Source organism: Colossoma macropomum, unplaced genomic scaffold (genome assembly GCF_904425465.1).
Source record: "Colossoma macropomum unplaced genomic scaffold, Colossoma_macropomum, whole genome shotgun sequence".
Classification (NCBI taxonomy): domain Eukaryota; kingdom Metazoa; phylum Chordata; class Actinopteri; order Characiformes; family Serrasalmidae; genus Colossoma; species Colossoma macropomum.
This window is the reverse complement of record NW_023495317.1, coordinates 100251-121080: the sequence shown is the minus strand read 5'-3', so window position 1 is coordinate 121080 and position 20830 is coordinate 100251. Positions and strand designations below refer to the sequence as shown.

Genomic DNA, 20830 nt, shown 5'->3' with positions numbered 1-20830 from the left:
AAAGGAGAAGGAAAACACATACTTTACTTTTAATGTAAGTCAATGGAACCAGACCTTTTTCCAAATCATTTTGAGCCATTTCTTTTGGTCAATTTATTATGAACATTTACACACAATGTAAAGGGCAACATACATTTTATGTCAAAAACTGAAAAACGACAAAATGGTGATACAAGGTTTTGTTCCAAGTGCAGCGATTGTGTTTTGGATGCTGCTATGCATGGTGGCTGAGAAGATCCAACAAACTGCAAATAGAAAATGAGCTGCAAATGCAAGCCAGAGGTCAGTCACAACACAGGAGGACACTCAAAGAGGACGGAGCCATTTAGACTTTTAAATTCTATGAAGCAGGTTAACTTTTACCTCAGCAGACTACTACTATCAGAATACCATAATGGGAATTAGCTGTACAGTGTAACTGTAAGAGCTGAACTAGAAATATTAGCACTATTCAGTACCAATATATGCACATATTTATTCAGTATTGTCATTATTTGCTGTTACCTTCGCCTCCTTGTACATTCATCATTGCATATGGATTCAAGGTATTCTTCTGATAGCAGCGATATGTTTTTTTTTGGACCAACTAAACCAGCACCAGACAGGCACTATAGTATCATCACCATACCTGTGTGCAATAAAATCAATACTTAATGTGCGATATGTGTATAATATTCTTATAGTGTAATAATTTTTTTGCTTTTTTTATTTATATTGCACGGTGATGCAGTGGGTAGCACTGACGCCTCACAGCAAGAGGGGTCTGGGTTCAGTTCCCCGGCCGGGTAACCAGCGTCCTTTCTGTGTGGAATTTGCATGTTTTCCCCGTGTCTGTGTGGGTTTCCTCCCACAGTCCAAAGACAATCTGACATGCTAAATTACCGCTAGGTGTGAGTGAATGTACATGTCTGTGTTTCTGCCCTGTGGTGGACTGGTGACCTGTCCAGGGTGTTTCCTGCCTTCTGCCAAAGGGATAGTGTCCAGCTCTTCCTGCGACCCAGAAGGATAAGCGTATTAGAAAATGTATGGATATTTATAATGTTTATTTTGATAATTTTGTGAAAGATAGAGTTTATATTTGATCTTTCATGTTATATTGTCTATACGGTAATAAGTAACAAACTGTAACCTTGTTAGGTAAATAATATGGTTAATATCTTGTTATTTCTCTTCTTGTTACTTCTTTTCTTGAGTGCCTCGCTGTCGCTTTGCTGCTGTAGCACTGTGAATTTCCCCAGTTGTGTGACAAATAAAGGACTATCCTATAGTAAAATCTATCCTATATCCTATCCTATAAGTAAAAACTAAACATTTTATTAGAACTACATCTATAACTACATCACTTTAATGTTTTTTGCATCATATATCATATACAGTACAGCTCTGACTCTGAAAATGACTCTGAATCTTACTGGATTAGCCTTTTAACCTCTTTATTGTGGTGGTTGTTACACATTGTTCTCATGTAGGTATGTTTACTGTGATTCCAGGCCTTTTTATTTCAGATGCATGATCAATGTACAGCCATACGCATGTGTGCATTAGTGACATCTTGCATTTAACTTTACACCAAAGTCTCTTTATAAAGTCTCTGCGAGGCTGTGAGTGTATTTTACACTACACTCGTACAAAAGACGGTTCCTCAAGGGTTCTTCAGCAAAGGCAATGGTTCTGTATAGATCCATTTCATGCTTAAAGAGTTCTCTGCATGGTGAAATGGTTCTTCAGTTTGACGAAGAATGTGTTGTATATGCTTCTATGTAGAACTTTTTTGTAAGTGTTCTTTTATTGTTGCAAGCTTGAATGTAACAACAGCAGAACCCTTTCTGGTGTTGTATAGAACCATTTTCCACCTTATCCATCAATCTGAAGGACACTTCACCATGCAGGGAACCACGTAAGCATGCAAATGGTTCTTTGAGTGTTTCACGGTTCTATGTAGAACCATTTCTTTACTAAAGAACCCTTGACGAAGCATCTTTTTTTAAAGTGAACCTTTGCTTATACTGATGTATACATATGTTTATAGTCATATTTATTAGTACAAAATCAGAAGACATCATATAATTACATTTAATAATAAAAAAACAAAAAAACAAAAGTGTCTGCCTTTTTGGTGCTACCTAGAACCTACCTAGTTTTCCACTTTCTCCATCAATCTGAAGAACCATTTTACCATGCAAAGAACAACTTAAGCATAAAATGTTTCTATACAGTACTCAAGGCTCTAAATAGAACCATTGGCTTTGCTAAAGAACCCTTGAAGAACCACCTTTTTTAGGAGCGTAGGGAACGCCAGATCCTGGCTCCTCCTGTCGGCGGCGCTGTGCTAACCCTAACCGCCGTGTGTGTCACTGAAACGGGAGAGAAGAAGAGGTTTTTCGCAGAGCTGGTCGAGAATGAGACAGAAAACATGAACGGTCTTTAAATGACGCCGAAAAAAGGAGCTTTTATTCAACATTAACCGGGTTTACCGACTAGGGGGGTGTTTAAGGAGCCCTGACCGCTTCCAGCTGATCCTTGTCCGTTTGTTTTTGGGGTAAGATTCACTGAGTCATCTGTTTTCTCTCTAAAATACTGCGGCAGCTCCTAATTCAGCTTCTGCCTATCGAATTATCCGGTCCACCTTAAATGATGCAGTATTTCCATTCTGGTGCCTGAGGTGTCATAATGTAACTGCTGCGCCATTTAAGGTGGAACGGAGAATTGGAACAAGAAAGCTAACTCTAGCTTCATATCCACAAAGCTACAGATCCGAAATCGTTTCTTGAACGTTTTTAACCCCTGTTTTATGTCTTTTCAGCACATTTAGAGACATTTTAAAGGCTCAAACTAGCTGGTATAATATACGCTAACTGCGTGCAAAGGTAGCTAATGACTGTAAACTGGGCTGTTTAAACTGGAAATTGGACGTTGTTTTTGTACATTTGACTACGTTGCCTACCTTTTCTGATCAGCTTTCTTCTTGGCAGATTTTCCTCTTCTTGACAGTTTCACTGACAGCTGTCAAAACAGCTGTTAGCCACATTAACGAGCCAAGCTAAGCTGAACTGAACGCCTCCTCAGCTTCAGTCCAGACCTGATCCTGTTCTGGAGAGCTGGAGTTCAGTTTGGTGGTTTGTTCTGCTTTGACCGTCCTTTAGCTCATAAGTTAGAGCGGTGAAATCACCAAAATGTGCTGTGTTGGCTTTTCCTGACCCTCAAGAGACAGAGCCGGCCTGCTGACTGTGATTTTTATCATTATTGTGAGAAAAAACATGCCACTGATGGATTCCTAATGGGATCCGAAGGAGTCCTATAGGACAATAATGGTATTTAATAATTAACATTAAGCTAACAGAAATTAGAAAGCATCTAGTTTTAATACTAATGGTTGTTATGGTCTTTTTTTCCAGCAGGGATTACCAGATATCTGGTAAATATTTATTAGAAACGATATTGGTTTCTCTATGCTGTGTTAAGTTGGCTATCATGTTGATGTTTTCAGAATTGACAGTTGTTTAATGTTGTGTCCTATTTGTTTGTTTACCCAATTATTGATGCCAGAGGCCTTCATTGATTTAACTTCCAATAAAAATTATCATCAAATATGTTATTCGCTTTATATGTGTGAAAAGAGCAGAAAACATGAAACAGAAAATTATACAAAAGCAACTAAATATAATATAATTTATTTCAGTCTTCAGTGTGTTACTCTTTACCTTTATTACAGCTTCCATTCTTTTCAGGAGACTCACTTTCAGTTTCTCAAAGAAATTTTTTCACACCTCCAAAGTTCAGTCTTAGAAGTTGGCTGATCATTTTCTGAAGTAATCAAACCCATTCAGTGGAGTTGGGGTCTGGACTCTGGGGTGGCCAGTCCATTGTTCAGCTTCTTTGTTTGATGTGTCCGTCTTCAAGTACAAATAACATTAAAGGGTTTGCTGGGCCATTTACAAGGCTCTTATCTAGGAAGTCAAGTATTATTTGTAGTTATTTGTCTGATTACAATTTCATTAAATTAAATTGTCTGTTGGTGGTGGGATTTAAAAAAAAAATAAATCATGAGAAGTTACTTCTGTATTTGTTTGTTTATTTTCTTTATTCTAATGTTACAAAGTGTTTTTCCAACATAAACATATATATATTTTGTTGGCGGTTGCATGGTTCATTTCTTGTTCTTCTGTAGGCGCTATGGATAAGGTGTTGAGTAGTGGTGGTACACCCACTGGCCCTGTGGTCCAGGTGTGTTTTCCCAATGTGCGAGCGTCAGTGCTGGACAACCTGAATCGGCAGCGAGAGGAGGGCCGGCTGTGTGATCTGTCCATCCAGGTCCAGGGCCAGGTGTTCAGGGCCCATCGCTGCGTGTTGGCAGCTTCTTCACCTTATTTTCATGACCAGGTATTTATACAAAGAACGATTGAATTTCTAGATCAAGGTTCAGTTTAATCGCAGGCACATGCACTCTGAATATATGCCCGTTTACAACTCTGATATACCCTGACAGTTTTTCATATTTCAGTTACAGAACCAAAGTCATTTAGATTGGTTTAGTGTTAAGTAGTTAACTGTAGAGAAATTTACTGACTTCACTGATTTCTTTACAGTGGTGGTGATAGGAACCAGGGGTCACAATGTCTACAACACAAATATGGATATTTTATTTACTATCCAAAACCACCAGTGAACCTACACGAGTCTTCTGAGTTTTATATGTAATGTTGATGAGGGGCAAATAGGCCAAAGACTGACCTCAAAACTGTTGTAAAAATATGTCGCAGACAACAGGCAGTGTATTCATAAGCATTTCATATAATAACTTTCTGTGATGGAAACTTTAGAGGAATTAAACTTTAAAGAAATCTGGTTCCAATCTGGTTCTACTAATGTGAAAAAAAAATTGACCAGGTTTCTCTAGAATGAGCATTTTACACAAAACCACTGTAAATTGTAAATTATTTTGTTTACATCTTGACTGTTTAAATATGCAGTTATAAAATCCATGGAATTCTCCTTTAAAGACATTTTCTTGATACATATCATAATACTTTGGCTCACAGACTCACACAAAATGGTTAGACACTCACAGAATGAGTAGTAGTGGCATGTTTAAAAAGTCTGGGTAAGTGAATTTTTCAGTGATTTTTATTCAGCACCACTAAATCCAGTGTTCTGTGTTTTTTAAGTACTGACAGTATCCACTCAGATGCTCAGAAAAAAACATTTATTTATTTTAATTTATCATAACTTTTAAAATCTTGTCATATTGCCCACCTCTGGTGTCCTCCGTGTATGCAGACTCACTCAATATATTTGTACCTGCTCAGGTTCTGCTGAAAAACGTCACTACGGTGTCTCTGCCGTCGGTCATGGACCCCCTAGCCTTCGAGAGTGTCCTGAACTCTGCCTACACGGGTCAGCTGAGCATTGTGCGTGATGACATCGTCAACTACGTAACGGTAGCCAGCTTCCTGCAGATGTGGCACATCGTGGACAAGTGCACGGACATCCTAAAGAGGTCACGGCCTTTGACGCAGGTCAGCCCTGGTGAGGCCAGCTCCTCCCGGCACCAGTCTCCCAGCAGCTCGGACTGCTGCCTGACGGACCCTGAGGAGCGAGAGCGAGGACAGAGCGATCATGGCCCGGCCCAGGAAAGAAAGCCTCTCATGGGGGAGCATGGCACTCTACCTCCCCTGGCCACCTGGAGGAGACCCCAGCAACTCCAGCATCAGCAGGGCAGGTGGGGCAGATCCAGGCTCTCTCTCCCCTCCCAAAACAGACCGGAAACTCCCCCTTCCAACTGCAGCCCTGCTGGGGAAGGAGATCCGCCCTGCAGCCCAGAGAGTCTGTGGATGACCAGCAGTGGCACCGCTGCAAATGATAGACACCGAGTCCGTGCCCGACTGAGGGGGCCACAGGAAAGCAGGGAGCGAGGGATGAGGGAGGATGAGGAAAGGAGGCGAGGGGAGAGGTGGATGGAGGCAGATGAAGGTGTAGGGGAAGAGTTGGAGGAGGAGAGAGTGAAGGTGGAGTTGGAGGAGCGTGGCGCCGGTGAGTGGAGCGTCTGCATCACTGCTGTTTAACTTCCGTCCCGCGGGGGGGCAAGCTCTCTCTCACAGTCGAAAAAGCAGCAGCATCAAGCGCTGCCCATCTGATCTTTAAAAAGGGAGCGTCCCCAGATTCTGACAATGTTCTGCACCCTGTTTGTGTCTGTGTCTCTGTCTGTATTTGACCGTCTCTTCTCTGCTCTTCTCTCTCTCAGGAGGCTGTGGCTCAGGGGCAACTCTCAAAGAGGAGGGAGAGAGAGAGGGAGGGAGAGAAAGTGCAGAGAGGGACAGAGAGCAGGAGGAAAGGTTTCTGTCAGCTCAGGAGCCACAGGAATCGCTCACCACAGCAGGAACCGCTCCTCCGCCTCTCCTGGGGCCCTCTGCACGTGTTCAGTGGCAGCCTGAGGCCGACTGGTCGGCAGGCCCGTATACTCAGCCGGCCGGCAGGTTGCTGGAGGATCATTCCAGAGCAAAGGACGGCGAAGATGATGTGGAAGAAGAGATGGACTTCAGCCGTTTCGCTGAGGCAGGTTTTGAGGGCGACACCTATGATGAGATTGAGGAGGGCACAGGACAGGTTTCACAGAGACCTTTGCTGCCCGTGTCACCTGGCGGCAGTGCCGCAGGTGAATTTGTGCTGGGGCCTTCAGAGTTAACCTGGACATCTGGAGCTCTCTCTCCCCCATCACACTCTTCCTCTCTCCCTCCTTCCTCCTCTCCCATCCCCTCCTCCTCCTCTCCCCCATCCCTGGCAGGAGCACCCTACACGGGCAAAGTGCACTTCTGCCACTGTGGGAAGGCCTTCACGCTGAAGAGCATGCGCGACCGCCACGTCAAAATGCAGCACCTGAACCTGCGGCCCTTCGCCTGCCCAGTCTGTGCCAAGAGCTTCAAGATGAAGCACCACCTGACCAAGCACGTGAAGACACATGGCGGCCTGCGCCCATATGAGTGCGCGTTCTGTGGCAAAAAGATCGTCTGGAGGGACAGTTATCTCAAGCACCAGGCGCGGTGCCAGCGCCTTGCCGCCAAGGCAGCCGCACCTGGGCATCATCCTGCCGACACAGCCGCTGATGGCAACGAAGCAGAGCCAGGGCAGGAGGAGGCGGGGTTTGAGTATGGAGTTTACATGTGTGAAGGGCAGGGCCAGGTGAAGGTGGAGCAGGGCGAGGCGCAAGCAGATGAAAGCTGCATGGAGGGGTTAGTGGGGAGAATTTCGGGACAGGACAGAGTTCTGATGGAGCAGGTTCTAAAGGAGGAAGATAGTGGTAGGTACACGTGAGAAAGAAAGTGAAACCTGCCGTTCTTATCAAACCTTTCCATCTCTGTGCTGACATGAGGTTGCCGTCTACTTTCAGTGTCCCAGTCCAGGCTAATCTTACTGTCAAGGAGCTTTTTCAGAAGTTGTCCACTTTTCAGCATCTGAGGCAGCAAATGAAATGACCAGGTTTCAGGACCCTGTCTAACCCACAAGTCACAATCCAGCTGGACAACTTCAGAAAATGCAAAACGGCCCTATCATTCTAGGTTTCTCCCAAACTCTGTCAGTGATAGTCTCACCTTTTTTACAGTGGGCACTTGCGTCTGAGCTGACGATACCCTGTTTATTAACTAAGAAGCCACAACTTTGTCGTATTAGTAGCTCAAAATAAAGACACAATGCTTGACCTGCAGGAACAAGTAGCACATTTAGTCATATTTTTTAAGCTGTAAGTAGCACATCTGGTAATGTTACATTCATTTAAAGCTGTACCATGTAAAATCAGTTTGTTAAAATTGAAAAGATTAGTCAGGAGAAGAAAAAATATGCTAAAATATGGTGTGTGAAAAATAATTTAAAAGCCAGACACACTCGGAAGACGTCCTTCGCCAAGTTTGAAATCTCTTTGAATTATCTTTCAACGTATTCGCAATTTATTATTTATCCACTCAGTGAAGGGGTCCGAAGCACAACCCATGTTGCAAAATGTTTTTCTGCATGTTGCGTGTAATTACACATTTCCACCAGAGAGGTCTCCAAATTCCCAAAACCTACATAGTGCAGCTTTAAGATCAGAAAAATAAATTCATGTTGAGTAAAATTCAGCAAGTGGTTTTGAGAGACTGCAGGAGTTGTAACATTTCAATGAAGCCATTTGAATGAACTGTATGTGTCCTAAAACACATGTAATGTATTCCAGCAGCAAAAAAGCAAGATGAGCAGCATCTGATGGTGCAAGGCTAGCTAGAACAATTGAGAAGAGGAGCTGATTTTAGATCACCACTTTCACTCAGATACATGGCCTCCATGTGCACTGATGATAAATGACTGATGCAGATATGACTGCTGATAAATGGTTGATGTCGCTGCTGCCATTGGCCTTAATGGATTAACACAGGTATTTCCACAAAGAAAGTTACATGGGACATTCGTGCATGGAACGGTATGCAGTATTAACGTACCCAAACATAAATTATTTTTAAAAGTGTTGTTTTTCTTCAACCAGGTAGATGTTTGAGTTCAAACAATACTGTTCTATTTGACAAGCTTTAAGCATCGATTAAGCACTTGTGAAGATGGAAAACAACAAATATTTGAACCTAAATGACTTTGAATGACAAATGTTAACCTACACCATCCATGTGAGGAAACGCAAGATCTGTTTGTGGGCCACATGTCATGTTCATGGATATGGATGTAAGACACGGCTTTTGTTAATTTGATGTGAAATGTGTCACTTTGGCCTCATGGACCGTGCTTTGTGTAGCTTCATATGCAGTTCCTGTTCTTCCCCACTGGGGGGAGTGCTGGCAGAGCTTTAGTGCTAAATGTCAATCATTTGTATGATACTAAGTGATGTCTATAAATAAAGATTTTTTCAGACACGTGTCAGAACTGACTTGATGAGTGACCCAGACTGAGATGTTAATGTCCAGTTTCAGTCCTGGACACATTCTGTGCCTTATCTGATCTTAATACATGTGATCTAATCCAACACCAAGCATTACCAAACATCTCTTAAACTGCATCAGATGAATAAATCTTTTATAAACAAGCACAGAAATGCTTTTCTGAGATTGGGAGCCACTGGATTGTTGGTACACACAAAGGCACTGTGGTTAAACACAGACATTAACATGTATTTTACATTGTATTAGTTTTACAGTGACTCAGTAAAGAGTCCTGACAGCTGCTGCTGTTTTCCATTCCTAACAACTACCTGGATCCTGGATAGACTACAGTTGATATTCACAGTAACTTATGTAGAACTTCCAGAAGACCTAGAGTGACATTTTTTGTTCTCATGAAATTAGTCCCACCTACTGTAAAACTAAATGTGATTGGTTGATTCCTCTGTCAGTTCCCAATTATGTTAGTGGTTAATCTGATGTGCAAGACCTTCCGTTCAGCTCCTGAAGTCCTAACCAATGGGAGAGCTCACCTGGCTGTATCTACATAGAAGTGAAAGTGAAAACAAATCCTGAGTGGACTTTTCCTGTTGGGCATTTCAATACTTTAACCCGTTTGTTTCCAACCAACAATGTATAGAGAGTATTACTACAATACTTGCAGAGTTTAAATACAACATTATAATTCTATGAAATAAAAATTAACTGACAACTGGGGACCTTAAGGTTGTCTGTTCTTTTGTCCTAACATGCTTCAGCTACTTTTGTGGTGGAGGGTGGAATTGTGTGCATTTGAATTTTCACACTTGGCCCCAAATGAAAATGATCTTAATCTGTAAAGAAATCTGTATTATTTTTCCATGAGGTTCAAACTTTTTTTTGTTTTAACATTTTTTAGATAATATATTTATATACAACATGTAATGTTTTCTTTAGAAATAGTCATAATTCCTTTTTATACGATGATTTTCCAGCCTCATTTTATTCTTAAGAATTAAACTGTTGGCTGTGTTAGTTTCTGTGCCTTTAAGACTCTGATTGGCTACCTTCATTCAAAAGACAGTTTGGGTTGAAACACTGTGTTTTCTCTAGGATGTTTTTTAGCAGTGGTGGGAGGCCCACACTCCAACATTAACAACTTTGTCAGTTATTTTACTGACATTACCGCTGTTGCAACTAACAGACATTTTTGCTAACGGTAATGTTAGGTTAGCTGGACCATTATTTCACAATATATTAATAATAATAAATAATAATGATTAGTGGGTCTTGAGCATCAGTAGACAATGACTTCATATTGTAAATGTTTTATATAGTAAAATCTGTTTGACATTAGTTACTTTAATCTACCTTTCTCTCTTTTCTCTCTGTCTTTCTTAAGACTGTTCTTAAGACAGTTCCAAACACAGCCACACGAGGTCGCAGAGACTCCACTGAGCTCCTGATTCTATCAGATGTTCTCAGTTCATTTATCAGTCAGTGATTTTAACCTTTTAACACTTTCTATACTTTGCGTAGTTTCATGGTCAAAGTTAACACACAATTTAATTGTATTAGCGTAATTAATATTTTAATAACAGCTATTGGTGAATAATATTCATGTCAACATTTGTAGCATTAATAGTAAGCTGTATTTTTAGTGGAATATTCATATTAATAGAGAGCTATTTGATACTGTACATTGATTATCTTAACTCTTGGCTACTGCTGAGCACTGAAGTTAAAAACTGCTGGCATTCACTTTCAGCTGTGCGTGAATCCATTCCAGAGAAAATAAGTTTCTCATAGCTTAGAAGTGGTTCTTTTTCTGTAGCTGTGTAGAGTAAAATAAGTGTAGTGTAGTTTCATTCTGCTTTCAAGAGGTATAGTTTTTTGATATTTCAAAAAGAAAATTTGAAAGTAATCGATCAGAAACCAATGAGATGGCATCACTGTGACAATCCAGAAAAATACAATGAGTTTTAATGATTTTATACATTTTTCTTAAATTCTTGAATCTCATTTTTAAGTACATAGACAATCTTGCCCCAGAAATGCTTTGCCAGTTTATCACAAAACAGGAAAACAATTGAGTGCCAACCAGGGGAGCCGAATGCGACAATTCTATAATGCCAGGGCGTAGAACAATCTTTGGTCAATCATCTTTTACAGTTAAAGGCTGTGGTTAAGGAATGTATTACTTTCAGAAACCAAAACACAGAATGCTTTTTTATGTAAAAATGAATCACTGTCTTAAACAGAAACAAAAGAATTTGCAAGTTTTAACTGATATTGGGATATAAAGATGCATTCATATATTCAAATATAATCATACAAATACATATGAATGTATAACACAGCATGTATTTACTGTATGGGCTGTTTTCTTTATTTGTCTTTTTAATTTAAATGCCTAGTTACGTACTGGGGCTGCAATTTAGCTTAAGCTAGATGTCCTGTATTCACTACATGTGCTGCATTCTATGTAACAATGTTTATCTATATTGTCCCTGTCTGCTGTCTGATAAATGTGTGCAGTTTCTTATGTTCACTTGCCAACATGTAAAACAATATGCTGTCTCTGTGCAGTAGGTATGAGTAGCCTAACTCCACTGAAAAGATCTGCTTCCTTTAATCCAGGAGTCCAGCGGCACAGCATGCTGCTCCAGCACTGTTCCAGCTGGTGGATCCTCAAACCCAACTCATTTGTATTGGATTTAAGTTTTTTCAAACCAGTACATTAATACTGGATTTTAGTGAGTGGTATTTTTTACACGCTGTATTGCTTTTTACTGTGTACCAGAGCCAGAACATGCTAGAACATACACCACACTGTAGCCATTGCACATCACACGTCTTTAACTACGAATACAATGTGGTGTTTCCAGTTTGTTAAGTAGGTACTTTTGCAGACGCTCAGGCAACTCATTACTCCACCCTCTTCAACATGCAAAACATACCTTGGCAAAAACTTCCTTAAAGACAGTTTGTGGAACACAATTTTGTTACTAACATGCTATAAGATGGTTTAAATCTAATAATAATCCAACAATAAAATCAGCATTTTAAAAAAATGAGTGATACAAACAATCAACTAGGCAGCTGAAGTACAAGAAAAGGACAATTGTTCTTATGTCTGAAGGAATTTATTGTTGTGAAATGTGCTGTGTTATACGTTCTGTAGTGTGTGTGACACAATAAAACACAGCCAACACACAAACCTCTTCAACTAACAAGCAACCCACTGTTGTACCTTTGAGGGAACATTTATGTTCTTTGTACCTTGATGAACAGAAAAAGTAGCTGCACAGAACCTTTATTTCTAACAGTGTATATACATAACAGAGTGGAATATAGAAAACAAAAACAGTCTACAGTAATTTAGCTCCCCCCAGTTTATAAGGAGGGTTTCAGCCCAGGGTACAGAGCTCATTTACACATTTACATACATCATCCTAAAAAAAACAGTTTAATTATGAGGGATTTACGTAAACATAGAGTTTATATAAATAAACAAACCAATACACTTAGAAAACAGAGTAAACTGTAACAAAATAGTCTACTACAGTTATCTTTGTGGTCACTACCTATTACAAAACACAGCTATGGACACGAACTTCAAGATCCTCTATGCTTTAGTACTGTAAACATTACACATCCGTCATCTTACACAATGGAAACAAAGCTTTTTCTAGTTCTTCCAGGTACTTTTTTACATTGTCAGGCAATTCCTCATTCCACCTTCTTCAACCTGAAACAACTCCAAGCACCTCCTCCTGTGGTGCCACACATAGTGCGACTGTTTTAAAGAGAAAATAAAAGCTTCAGTAGCATCCATTTTGTGAAGATAGATCAAGAACAACATTTGGATGGTGAAGGGATGACAAAACTTGGCTTGATTTAGTCTTAGTTTGATGAGCGATATAAACAAACTGTGCAGGTTCTTAATAAAGTTAGTTGTGGTAGAATAATTTGTTACATTCTTAGTGTATGGGCTACTTTTTAAAACAGGCAATTTCCTCAATTTTCATCCTTTTCTGTTTTCACCAACCAGACGCTCCTTAGCTGTTTTTATGTACAGCGCCCTCCACAAATTTTGGCACCCCTGCTAAACATGAGCAAAGCAGACTGAAAAAAACGTTCTTTATTGATTATCCTTTTAATCTTTAGTTCAAAATATTAACAAACATCTAACTTTTATTTGAAGTACACAATTCTCAAATCTGTGTGTGTCACAGTTGTTGGCACCCCTTCATTTAATACTTTGCGCAGCCTCCCCTTTGCAGAGATATCAGCTCTGAGTCTTTTATAATGCTCAATGAGACGGGAGAACACATAGCAAAGAGCACAAAATCTGAGAACGTTGCTCATAACATTTTTCTTTTAGCTGCCCAATTAACTCATGTTTACCAGGGGTACCAATATTTGTGGAGGGCACTGTATATGTTTCTAACTCTCCTGTTATGTTCAGCTGTAAGGAACAGCAATGTTCCAGGGTTTAAATGATCTGATGCATATTTAAACATCCAAAAGTATTCAAAAAACATATTTTTTCTCCATAAGCATCATTGTTGGCTCTATTAATGATCAATTTAATCAATATTTAGTGTAATCAAGTTTTTAACCCCTTCTAGATTATGATTTACTTATAATAAGTCACTCGTTTTTCATTTAAAAAAAAATTCTTCTTTTTTCTATACCTTAGCAAAAACTAGACATTCAATGCATTTGTTTTATTAATTCTTGACGTTTTGGCGTATTTTCTGTCATGGGGCATGTTGGTTAATATAAACAAAACGTCTCTCCTGTTTGAGGTCAAATTGACCCTTTCAATTCAAACCACAAATCACAATCAATAAACGAGCCTTAAGTATTATCTTATAACTACATTTACAACTACATTTTTTCAACAATGTTTAAACAACCCAAACAAGAAGTGTGTATGTGTGTGTGTGTGTGTTTGTGTGAGAGAGAAAAAGAGTGTGAACCAGGTTTATGCCACATTGTGAGAACCAAAACCTGTTCATACACTCACTTGGTGGGGACCTTTCATACTCGTCAACATAAATCACTACATTTTAAGGTGATGGTCAGGGTTAAAGTGGTAGTTCTGGTTAAGGTTTACATAAGTCTGCAGAAAATAAATTGAAGTCTATGTAATTCACAGAAACAAAATTGTGTGTGTGCATGTGTGTGTGTGTGGTTGTAGGCAATCTCATCGTGTCTCAAAATTGAATTTTTTTCAAACTTGGTAGACTCCATTCTCACTGCTGGATCAAATTGTCCTGAACACTATGTGTATAATATAAACATGCAGAGAGGGTTAGAAAACATTAGTCATTTTCCATTTACATGTTCACTGCACTAATTAAGCCCAGCAGAAAAGATTTCATGTCTCTCATTTAATTATGATATATATGATATATATTTTATACAAGATAATAACACATGAGCTTGAATTCGGGTGTGTGTGTGAGTGTGATGAGAAAGAGAAAGAGAGTCAGCAGAGAGCTTTTACTTTTCCTTTTCTCCACTCATGACCGACAGTGTCTCAGTGGTTCAGGCCTCCATGTTGGTATCAATAATGTTGGTGGTTTGAATCTTCAGTGCAGCTCAGAGAGTTTGATAGTGAACAGCAGGGCTGCTGCTATTAAAGACTCTGAAGATCAGAGAACCACAGCAGTCTGTATGTAGTGGACGTGACAGTGTGTTTACAGTTAAACATTATTTTCAGCACTTTATTTATTTCTAGTTTTCTATTTCTAGCTCCCTTCTCTGGTTCATAATGAAGTTCAGACTAGTAAGTAAACACTCTCCTGAGGACTGAAACTGAGGACATCAGACAGTGAAACACTCACTGTATCATTTACAGAAGTCTAAAATGTTCAGTCCTCTACATATACAGCTAAACTCGACACTCACACACTGGAAATATATGAAAAAGGCAGACAGATGTCTTCACTGTCTAATCTCTCTATTCGGAGCACAAAGTATGCATTATAAACAGTAACTACACACTGCAGTATAACTGACTCTCATATCAAAGAGCATCACACTCATTCAGAGATGATTTAAAATGATATTGTCCATAGTAGACAGGAAGCTTCTCTCTTAAACTCAGTCTAGAAGCTGCTGCTGACTTTCACTTCCATGATGATCTGTTCCTGACTTGCAGCAGAACACATCCCACTGAGATACCCAAACTTACTACAGAGTTGATTTGACTTGAGTTTACAGTTAAACTTCATTCATAAAGATCTAGACGAGTGGACAGTTACAGACCTACTGTTAGAACAAGTGAAAGATGTATTTGAAATAATGACTGGCTGGTGTTGAATGCATCGTTTTCATGTTTGGACTTTGGTAAGAAAGCATTTTCAAGTAACGCCCCGTCAGTGTGGAATAACTTTTAACGACTACAACTACTCTTAGTCAATTTAAAATATTATTCGGTTTATGAGAGCTGTAGATATATTGTTATGTAACTTTTGACTTGTTTTAGTTCTTTTGTTTGTTCTAATTGTTTTAATGATGTAGACTTTATATGTTGTCATCATTTTTTCAATGTTGTATTTTTATGTATGTTTTACAGCTCCCTATTGCAAATAAGACCTAGGTTTGTATGGGCTTACATGTACCTTACACGATGGTAACAATGCTGTTTTCAATGTTTCTTAAGGAAACACTTTTTGACATGTAGTCTAACCTGTTCAGCCAGGTAAAAAAAGATTGTGCTGTGATTGGTCAGGCAGCACATTACTCCACCTTATTCACCCTGCATACAAACTACCAGCACTCCTCTCCTCTGGTATGTAGTCCAGTCCAACTGGTTTAAAGAGAAGGTAAAATCTTCAGTAGCGTTCATTTTGTGGAGAGAGGAACAAAACATTCAGAAAGAACACAGAAAGGTAAATTTTGTCACATCTTCCAGAATTTACTGACTGAGTTGATAATTAAAGATATTTTAGATGATAAATGTAACACAGATACAACCGTATTTAAAGGAGCAGCTTTCAGAAGAAGATTATATGTAGACTTGTCTGTTTGTTTGTGTGTGTGTGTGTGTGTGTGTTCAGGATTCAGTGTGATCTGAAGGAGGAGAGATGTCCTCCAAAATGAGTCTCTCTGAGGAACAGGACACACAGGAAGCTGAGAGGTGAGAGAATAATGTGATCTGGTGTAAAGTGAGTTTGTTCTCTAGTTCACCACCATGTAAGACAGTTTGTCTGATGATGTTTGTGTTTTAGGCTGGATCACGGGGAGAGACCTGACTCACCTGTGCCCAGCTGTGTGTCCATGAAGAGTGACCATTCTATGGACGAATTAATAGAGCTCAGAGAGGATGACAGTTCTACTAAGCCCAGGTAAGAATGATGTGAAACTGAAGAGTGAAATTCTAACAGAGCAGATACTCTTTGGGCCAGATAGCTGAATTTCCAACTCCCTATTCACCATCTTACTCACTCACACGTACGGTCATACGGGTCAACCAGCAATGGCAAAAATCCCAGTCTACAGAAAATTCTCTTCAGAATTGTGGCTGGAAGACAAAACAGATGGACAGGGACTGTCGGCGTGTTCCACAGCTTGTAAATAAAAATTGCTTCAATTCCAGGCAAGAATTGCTTTTAGAAGTCAACGCAGGTGCTTCACTACCAATTTCTGAAAGAACACTCCGTACAGAACTGCATATCATAAACATATGGAGCAGAGTGACACGCGAGAGGCCTTTGCTCACTTCTGCTCACTAATCTGGTCAGATGAATCTCGTTTCTGCCTCTATATGAATGACGCTCCATGTCACATTCATCGAAGGCCTCAGGAAGCCTTCAATGAGGACTGCGTGTAAGATGTGGTTGAAACTGAAGGAGCTCTGTGATGTTCTAGGGCTGTTTTAATTACATGGAAATAGGTCCTTTAGGTGACAGTAAATTTGAACCACAGTGCCCACACTGAGCTGCTGGACAACCAGGTTTTGCCTTTTGCTCATCATCTCACAGAGGAACATAACATTCCCTGTATTCCAAGATGACAATTCTCGCATTCACAGGGCTGCAAATGTAACATTCAGGAGCGTTCACACATCTGGACTGCCAACAAAATCTCCACATTTGAATCCTCATGCAAATCTGTAGGACCACCTGAAACAAGGAATAAGACGCCAGTTTTACAGAGTTTTATTGGAATAACAGAGTAAGAAGACAGTCCAGGTCAAAGAATCCAAAAACTGTGCAATGAAGGGCAGACAGGCTCAGAATCCACATGACTGGCAAGAAGTCCAAACCAAAATGGCAACAGGCAGCAAATTAGCAAGACTTAGAACCGAGTAACACACAAGAGACTTTGCAAGGAGTTAGACTCCTGAGGTGTGTTTAAATAGGGAGCTGAATAAAGACCAGTTGAAGGTCGGAGCTGGTGATTAGTAGGTCAGTGACGTTGAACAAGGCAGGGTGGAGGGGGCAGACCTTGGAGTGTGCCAGCAGGCATCAATTGTAAAATGAGTGTATATTTATAAATAACAATAAAGTTGATAAGATAATACATTTCATATTGTGTCCTTGTACTTACATTTAAATGCAGTTCAAAGTGGATTAACAAATCACTACTTTCTGTTTTTATTTGCATTGCACATACTGTCCCAACTTTTTTAGAACTGGGTTTATACTTCATACATTTTGATTTTGACCTTCAGAGTCCTCAAAATTTCGAAGATAAGGAGATTTTTTTCTTTTTCTTGCCAATCAGTCGTCATAGGCATTTGTCTTTATTGTTTTAACAAAGTGTCCCACCAGATTCATGTCAGCATAAAATGACTGTCTACTTTTATGCTAATTTGTGTTTGTGTGAGGAGAGTTATTTTTTCTTCTTAATCATCATTATAATCAACACATGCATCATATAAAGATAGTTTACTGAAATATTTGCAGCAACAAACAAATCAGGTAGAACTGCCAATAAAATAGACAATAAAACTAAATCTTTGTGTTTCAGGCTGGTTCAGGGTAAGAGGTCTAACTCACCTGAACCCAGCAGTGTGTCCAAGAAGAGTGACCATTCTATGGATGAAATAGTAAACCTCAGAGAGGATGACTGTTCTACTGAGCTCAGGTAAGGATGATGTGAAACTGAAGAATGTGATTAAAATATGTTCCTGCTGTTTCTCTGAAATCCAGTGGTCTCTATGGAAAAAATGGTTTAAAGCCTTGAAGTTTCTGATGGACAGTTAAACAAACAAGAGCAGCACAGTCATAAAAAATGTTTTACTCCCTTCATAGTTATATAATATGCATAATACAATATGGAAAAAATCAATGGCTGTACTGTACAGCATGGGCCTTTAAATTTAAGTTCATATCAATGTAAACTGCTACTTTGTCTTTGTGAGGACAGTTAATTAATTAATTAATTAATAGTCCCTAATTTTTCTTCTTAGTCATCATTACGTTCATCACATTTATCATTTTGAGATATTTTTGCTGTATTATTTGTAGCAACGTACAAATCAGGTAGAACTGCCATTATAATAGACAATAAAACTAAATCTTTGTTTTTCAGGCTGGCTCAGAGTAAGAGGTCTAACTCACCTGTACCCAGCTGTGTGACCATGAAGAGTGACCATTCTATGGATGAAATAGTAAACCTCAGAGAGGATAGCCATTCTACACAGCTCAGGTAAGGATGATGTGAAGAGTGAGATTAAAAGATGTTCTTACTTTCTCTCCAGTGTTCTCGATGGGAAAATGGTTCAAAGGCGTGATGTTTCCGACAGATGGTTAAGCAAACAAGAGAAGCATAGTCATAAAAGTGAAAGAATTACATCTAAATGCGTTAAACAAAACAGGTGGCATACCACCCAATTTTTAGGTGATCAAAATTATAGTAACAAAAATCAAATAAGTTAAAGTAAGTTAAAGTTAAAGTAATTAACGCTTAAAATTTGGTTGCATATCTCTTGCTTGCAGTAACAGCATCAAGCCAGTGACACACTGAAATCACCAAACTATTGCATTCTTCTTTTATAATGCTCTTCTAGGCTTTTACCTCAGCTTCTTTTAGCTGTTTTGGGGGGTTTCTCTCCTCAGTCTCCTTTTCAGGAGATCAACTGGGTTAAGGTCTGGTGATTGACTTGGCCTAAAACCTTCCACTGCATTCCCCTGTTGAAGTCCATGGTTATGTTGGCAGTGTGTTTTAGTTCATTGTCTTGCTGCATGATGAAGTTCTTCCTGATTAGATTGGATGCTTTTCTCTGTAAATTAGCAAACAAACAGAATGTTTCTGTAGACTTATGAATTCATTCTGCTGTTAACATCATGAGTTACATCATCAATACAGATTATTGAGTCTGTTCCAGAATCAGGCATGCAAGCCCAAGCCATGACGCTACCTCCACCATGCTTGACTAATGAGTTGAATGTTGTTGATCATGAGCAGATCCTTGCTTTCTCTGCACTTTGGCTGCTCCGTCACTTTGGTGGAGGTTAATTTTGGTCTCACCATTCCATAAAACTCTGTTCCAGAACATTTTTGGCTCATCTTTGTATTTTTTTGTGAATTCTGGCTTTCCAGTGTTTTACTGCTGATAAGTGGTTTGCATGTTGTGGTATGGCCTCTATGTTTCTGCTTTTGAAGTCTTTTTCGAATAGTGAATTAGTGAGTACCTTCACCTTTGCCTTGTGGAGGTTGTTGGTGATGTCACTGATTGTTGATTTTGGGTTTTCATTCACAGTTCTCACAATGTTTCTGTCATCAGCTGCTGTTTTTTCATTGGCCAACCTGTCTGATGTCTGGTTGTTAGCACACCAGTGATTTCCTTCTTCTGCAGCACATTTCAGATGGTTGGACTGGCTATGCCTAATGCTTGTTCAAAGAGGCCTTGATGGATTTCCCCCCTTTCCTCAGTTTTAAAATGGCTTGCTTTTCTCAAATGGACAGTTCTCTAGTCTTTATGTTGGTTTATCCTTTTTAACAACAAATGGGGTCTTTACCAGGTGGAATCCAGGGCTCAAACCAATAGCCCTGTATAGATTTTCAGAGCTATTAATTGTTTAAACAAATCAATGTCGCAACAGTATGTTTACTGTTTATTTTTGGTATGCAGAATACAACCATGGACAGTGCTCCTAGCCATACATAATGTTATAGATCAGATCAAAGTTAACAGTGGTAAAAGATAAGTGGTGTGTATATTGTAGTGTAAAATATGGATGAATGAAGGAAAAACATTCAAACACAGTTCACAATAGAATCTAATGATTGAGCATGCACAGAACTACATTTCCCATCTGTCCTGCAGTGATGGTACCACACAGTGACAAGATGTGTGAAAACCAGAAAGATGTGGACTACATCACTGTATTACTCTATCAGACTGTATTCAGTAGTTCAGCATTAACGGCCAATCCAGCGCAATCCAGTACTCCTATCCACTTCTTCTGGGTTCTCCTGTGTCTGTTTTTTTCCATGTCTCATTTGTGTCTAGCAGCTGGATTTTTACGTCCTAAATGTATTTCTATGCCACGCTGTTTGCTCTTGTCCTATTGGATTCTTCAGTGTTTTGTAGATTTTCTGTATATAGCAAGTCTGTCTTTCTGGGTGTGACTGTGTCTTTTGTTTGTTGTTATTCTCTTTGTGTTAGTAAGTTAGCCACTGTTATCTTCCAGGTGGTTTGGAATGTTGTTTGTTATGTTGTCTGTGGGTCAGATCTAACGAACTATGAAATCCAGTTAGTTGTGCATTGTAGTTCACTGCTTTAGTACATTTCCATTTTGCCTTAATCTTGTGTTCTGCTTCCTTCATGTACTACAATATACACAACACTTACCATTACTGTGCCTAAATCTAGATCTGATCTATAACATTGTGTATGGTTATGAACACTAAAAATGATCATGCTCTGCATGCCACAAAGACCAGAGAACGAACAGTTACTGTGTAAT

The 20830-nt window shown here is 39.4% G+C and overlaps 2 protein-coding genes across 2 annotated transcripts in view; both read left to right on the top strand.

Annotated features, from left to right (window-relative positions):
* The first annotated feature begins 2361 nt into the window (after positions 1-2361).
* On the top strand, positions 2362-8898 carry zbtb22a (zinc finger and BTB domain containing 22a). Its single transcript, XM_036562118.1, has 4 exons — positions 2362-2539; positions 4169-4380; positions 5307-6030; positions 6242-8898. The coding sequence occupies exons 2-4, from the start codon at positions 4174-4176 to the stop codon at positions 7306-7308; spliced, it is 1998 nt and encodes a 665-aa protein (XP_036418011.1). The 5' UTR covers positions 2362-2539; positions 4169-4173; the 3' UTR covers positions 7309-8898.
* Positions 8899-15699: 6801 nt separating this feature from the next.
* LOC118801755 (NACHT, LRR and PYD domains-containing protein 12-like) overlaps positions 15700-20830 on the top strand; it is a 49695-nt gene continuing 44564 nt past the window's right edge. The window contains 5 exon segments of the mRNA XM_036562117.1: positions 15700-15802; positions 15971-16050; positions 16142-16258; positions 17886-18002; positions 18450-18566. Of these exon segments, the coding sequence (XP_036418010.1) occupies positions 15998-16050; positions 16142-16258; positions 17886-18002; positions 18450-18566 (404 nt within the window). The 5' untranslated portion in view covers positions 15700-15802; positions 15971-15997.

Bases quoted from the DNA above. Each gene is read 5' to 3' on its own strand.
- zbtb22a (XM_036562118.1), top strand. From the start codon at position 4,174: ATGGATAAGGTGTTGAGTAGTGGTGGTACACCCACTGGCCCTGTGGTC. The intron at 4,381-5,306 runs GTATTTATACAA...GTACCTGCTCAG, and splicing joins CACCTTATTTTCATGACCAG to GTTCTGCTGAAAAACGTCAC. The intron at 6,031-6,241 runs GTGAGTGGAGCG...TCTCTCTCTCAG, and splicing joins GTTGGAGGAGCGTGGCGCCG to GAGGCTGTGGCTCAGGGGCA.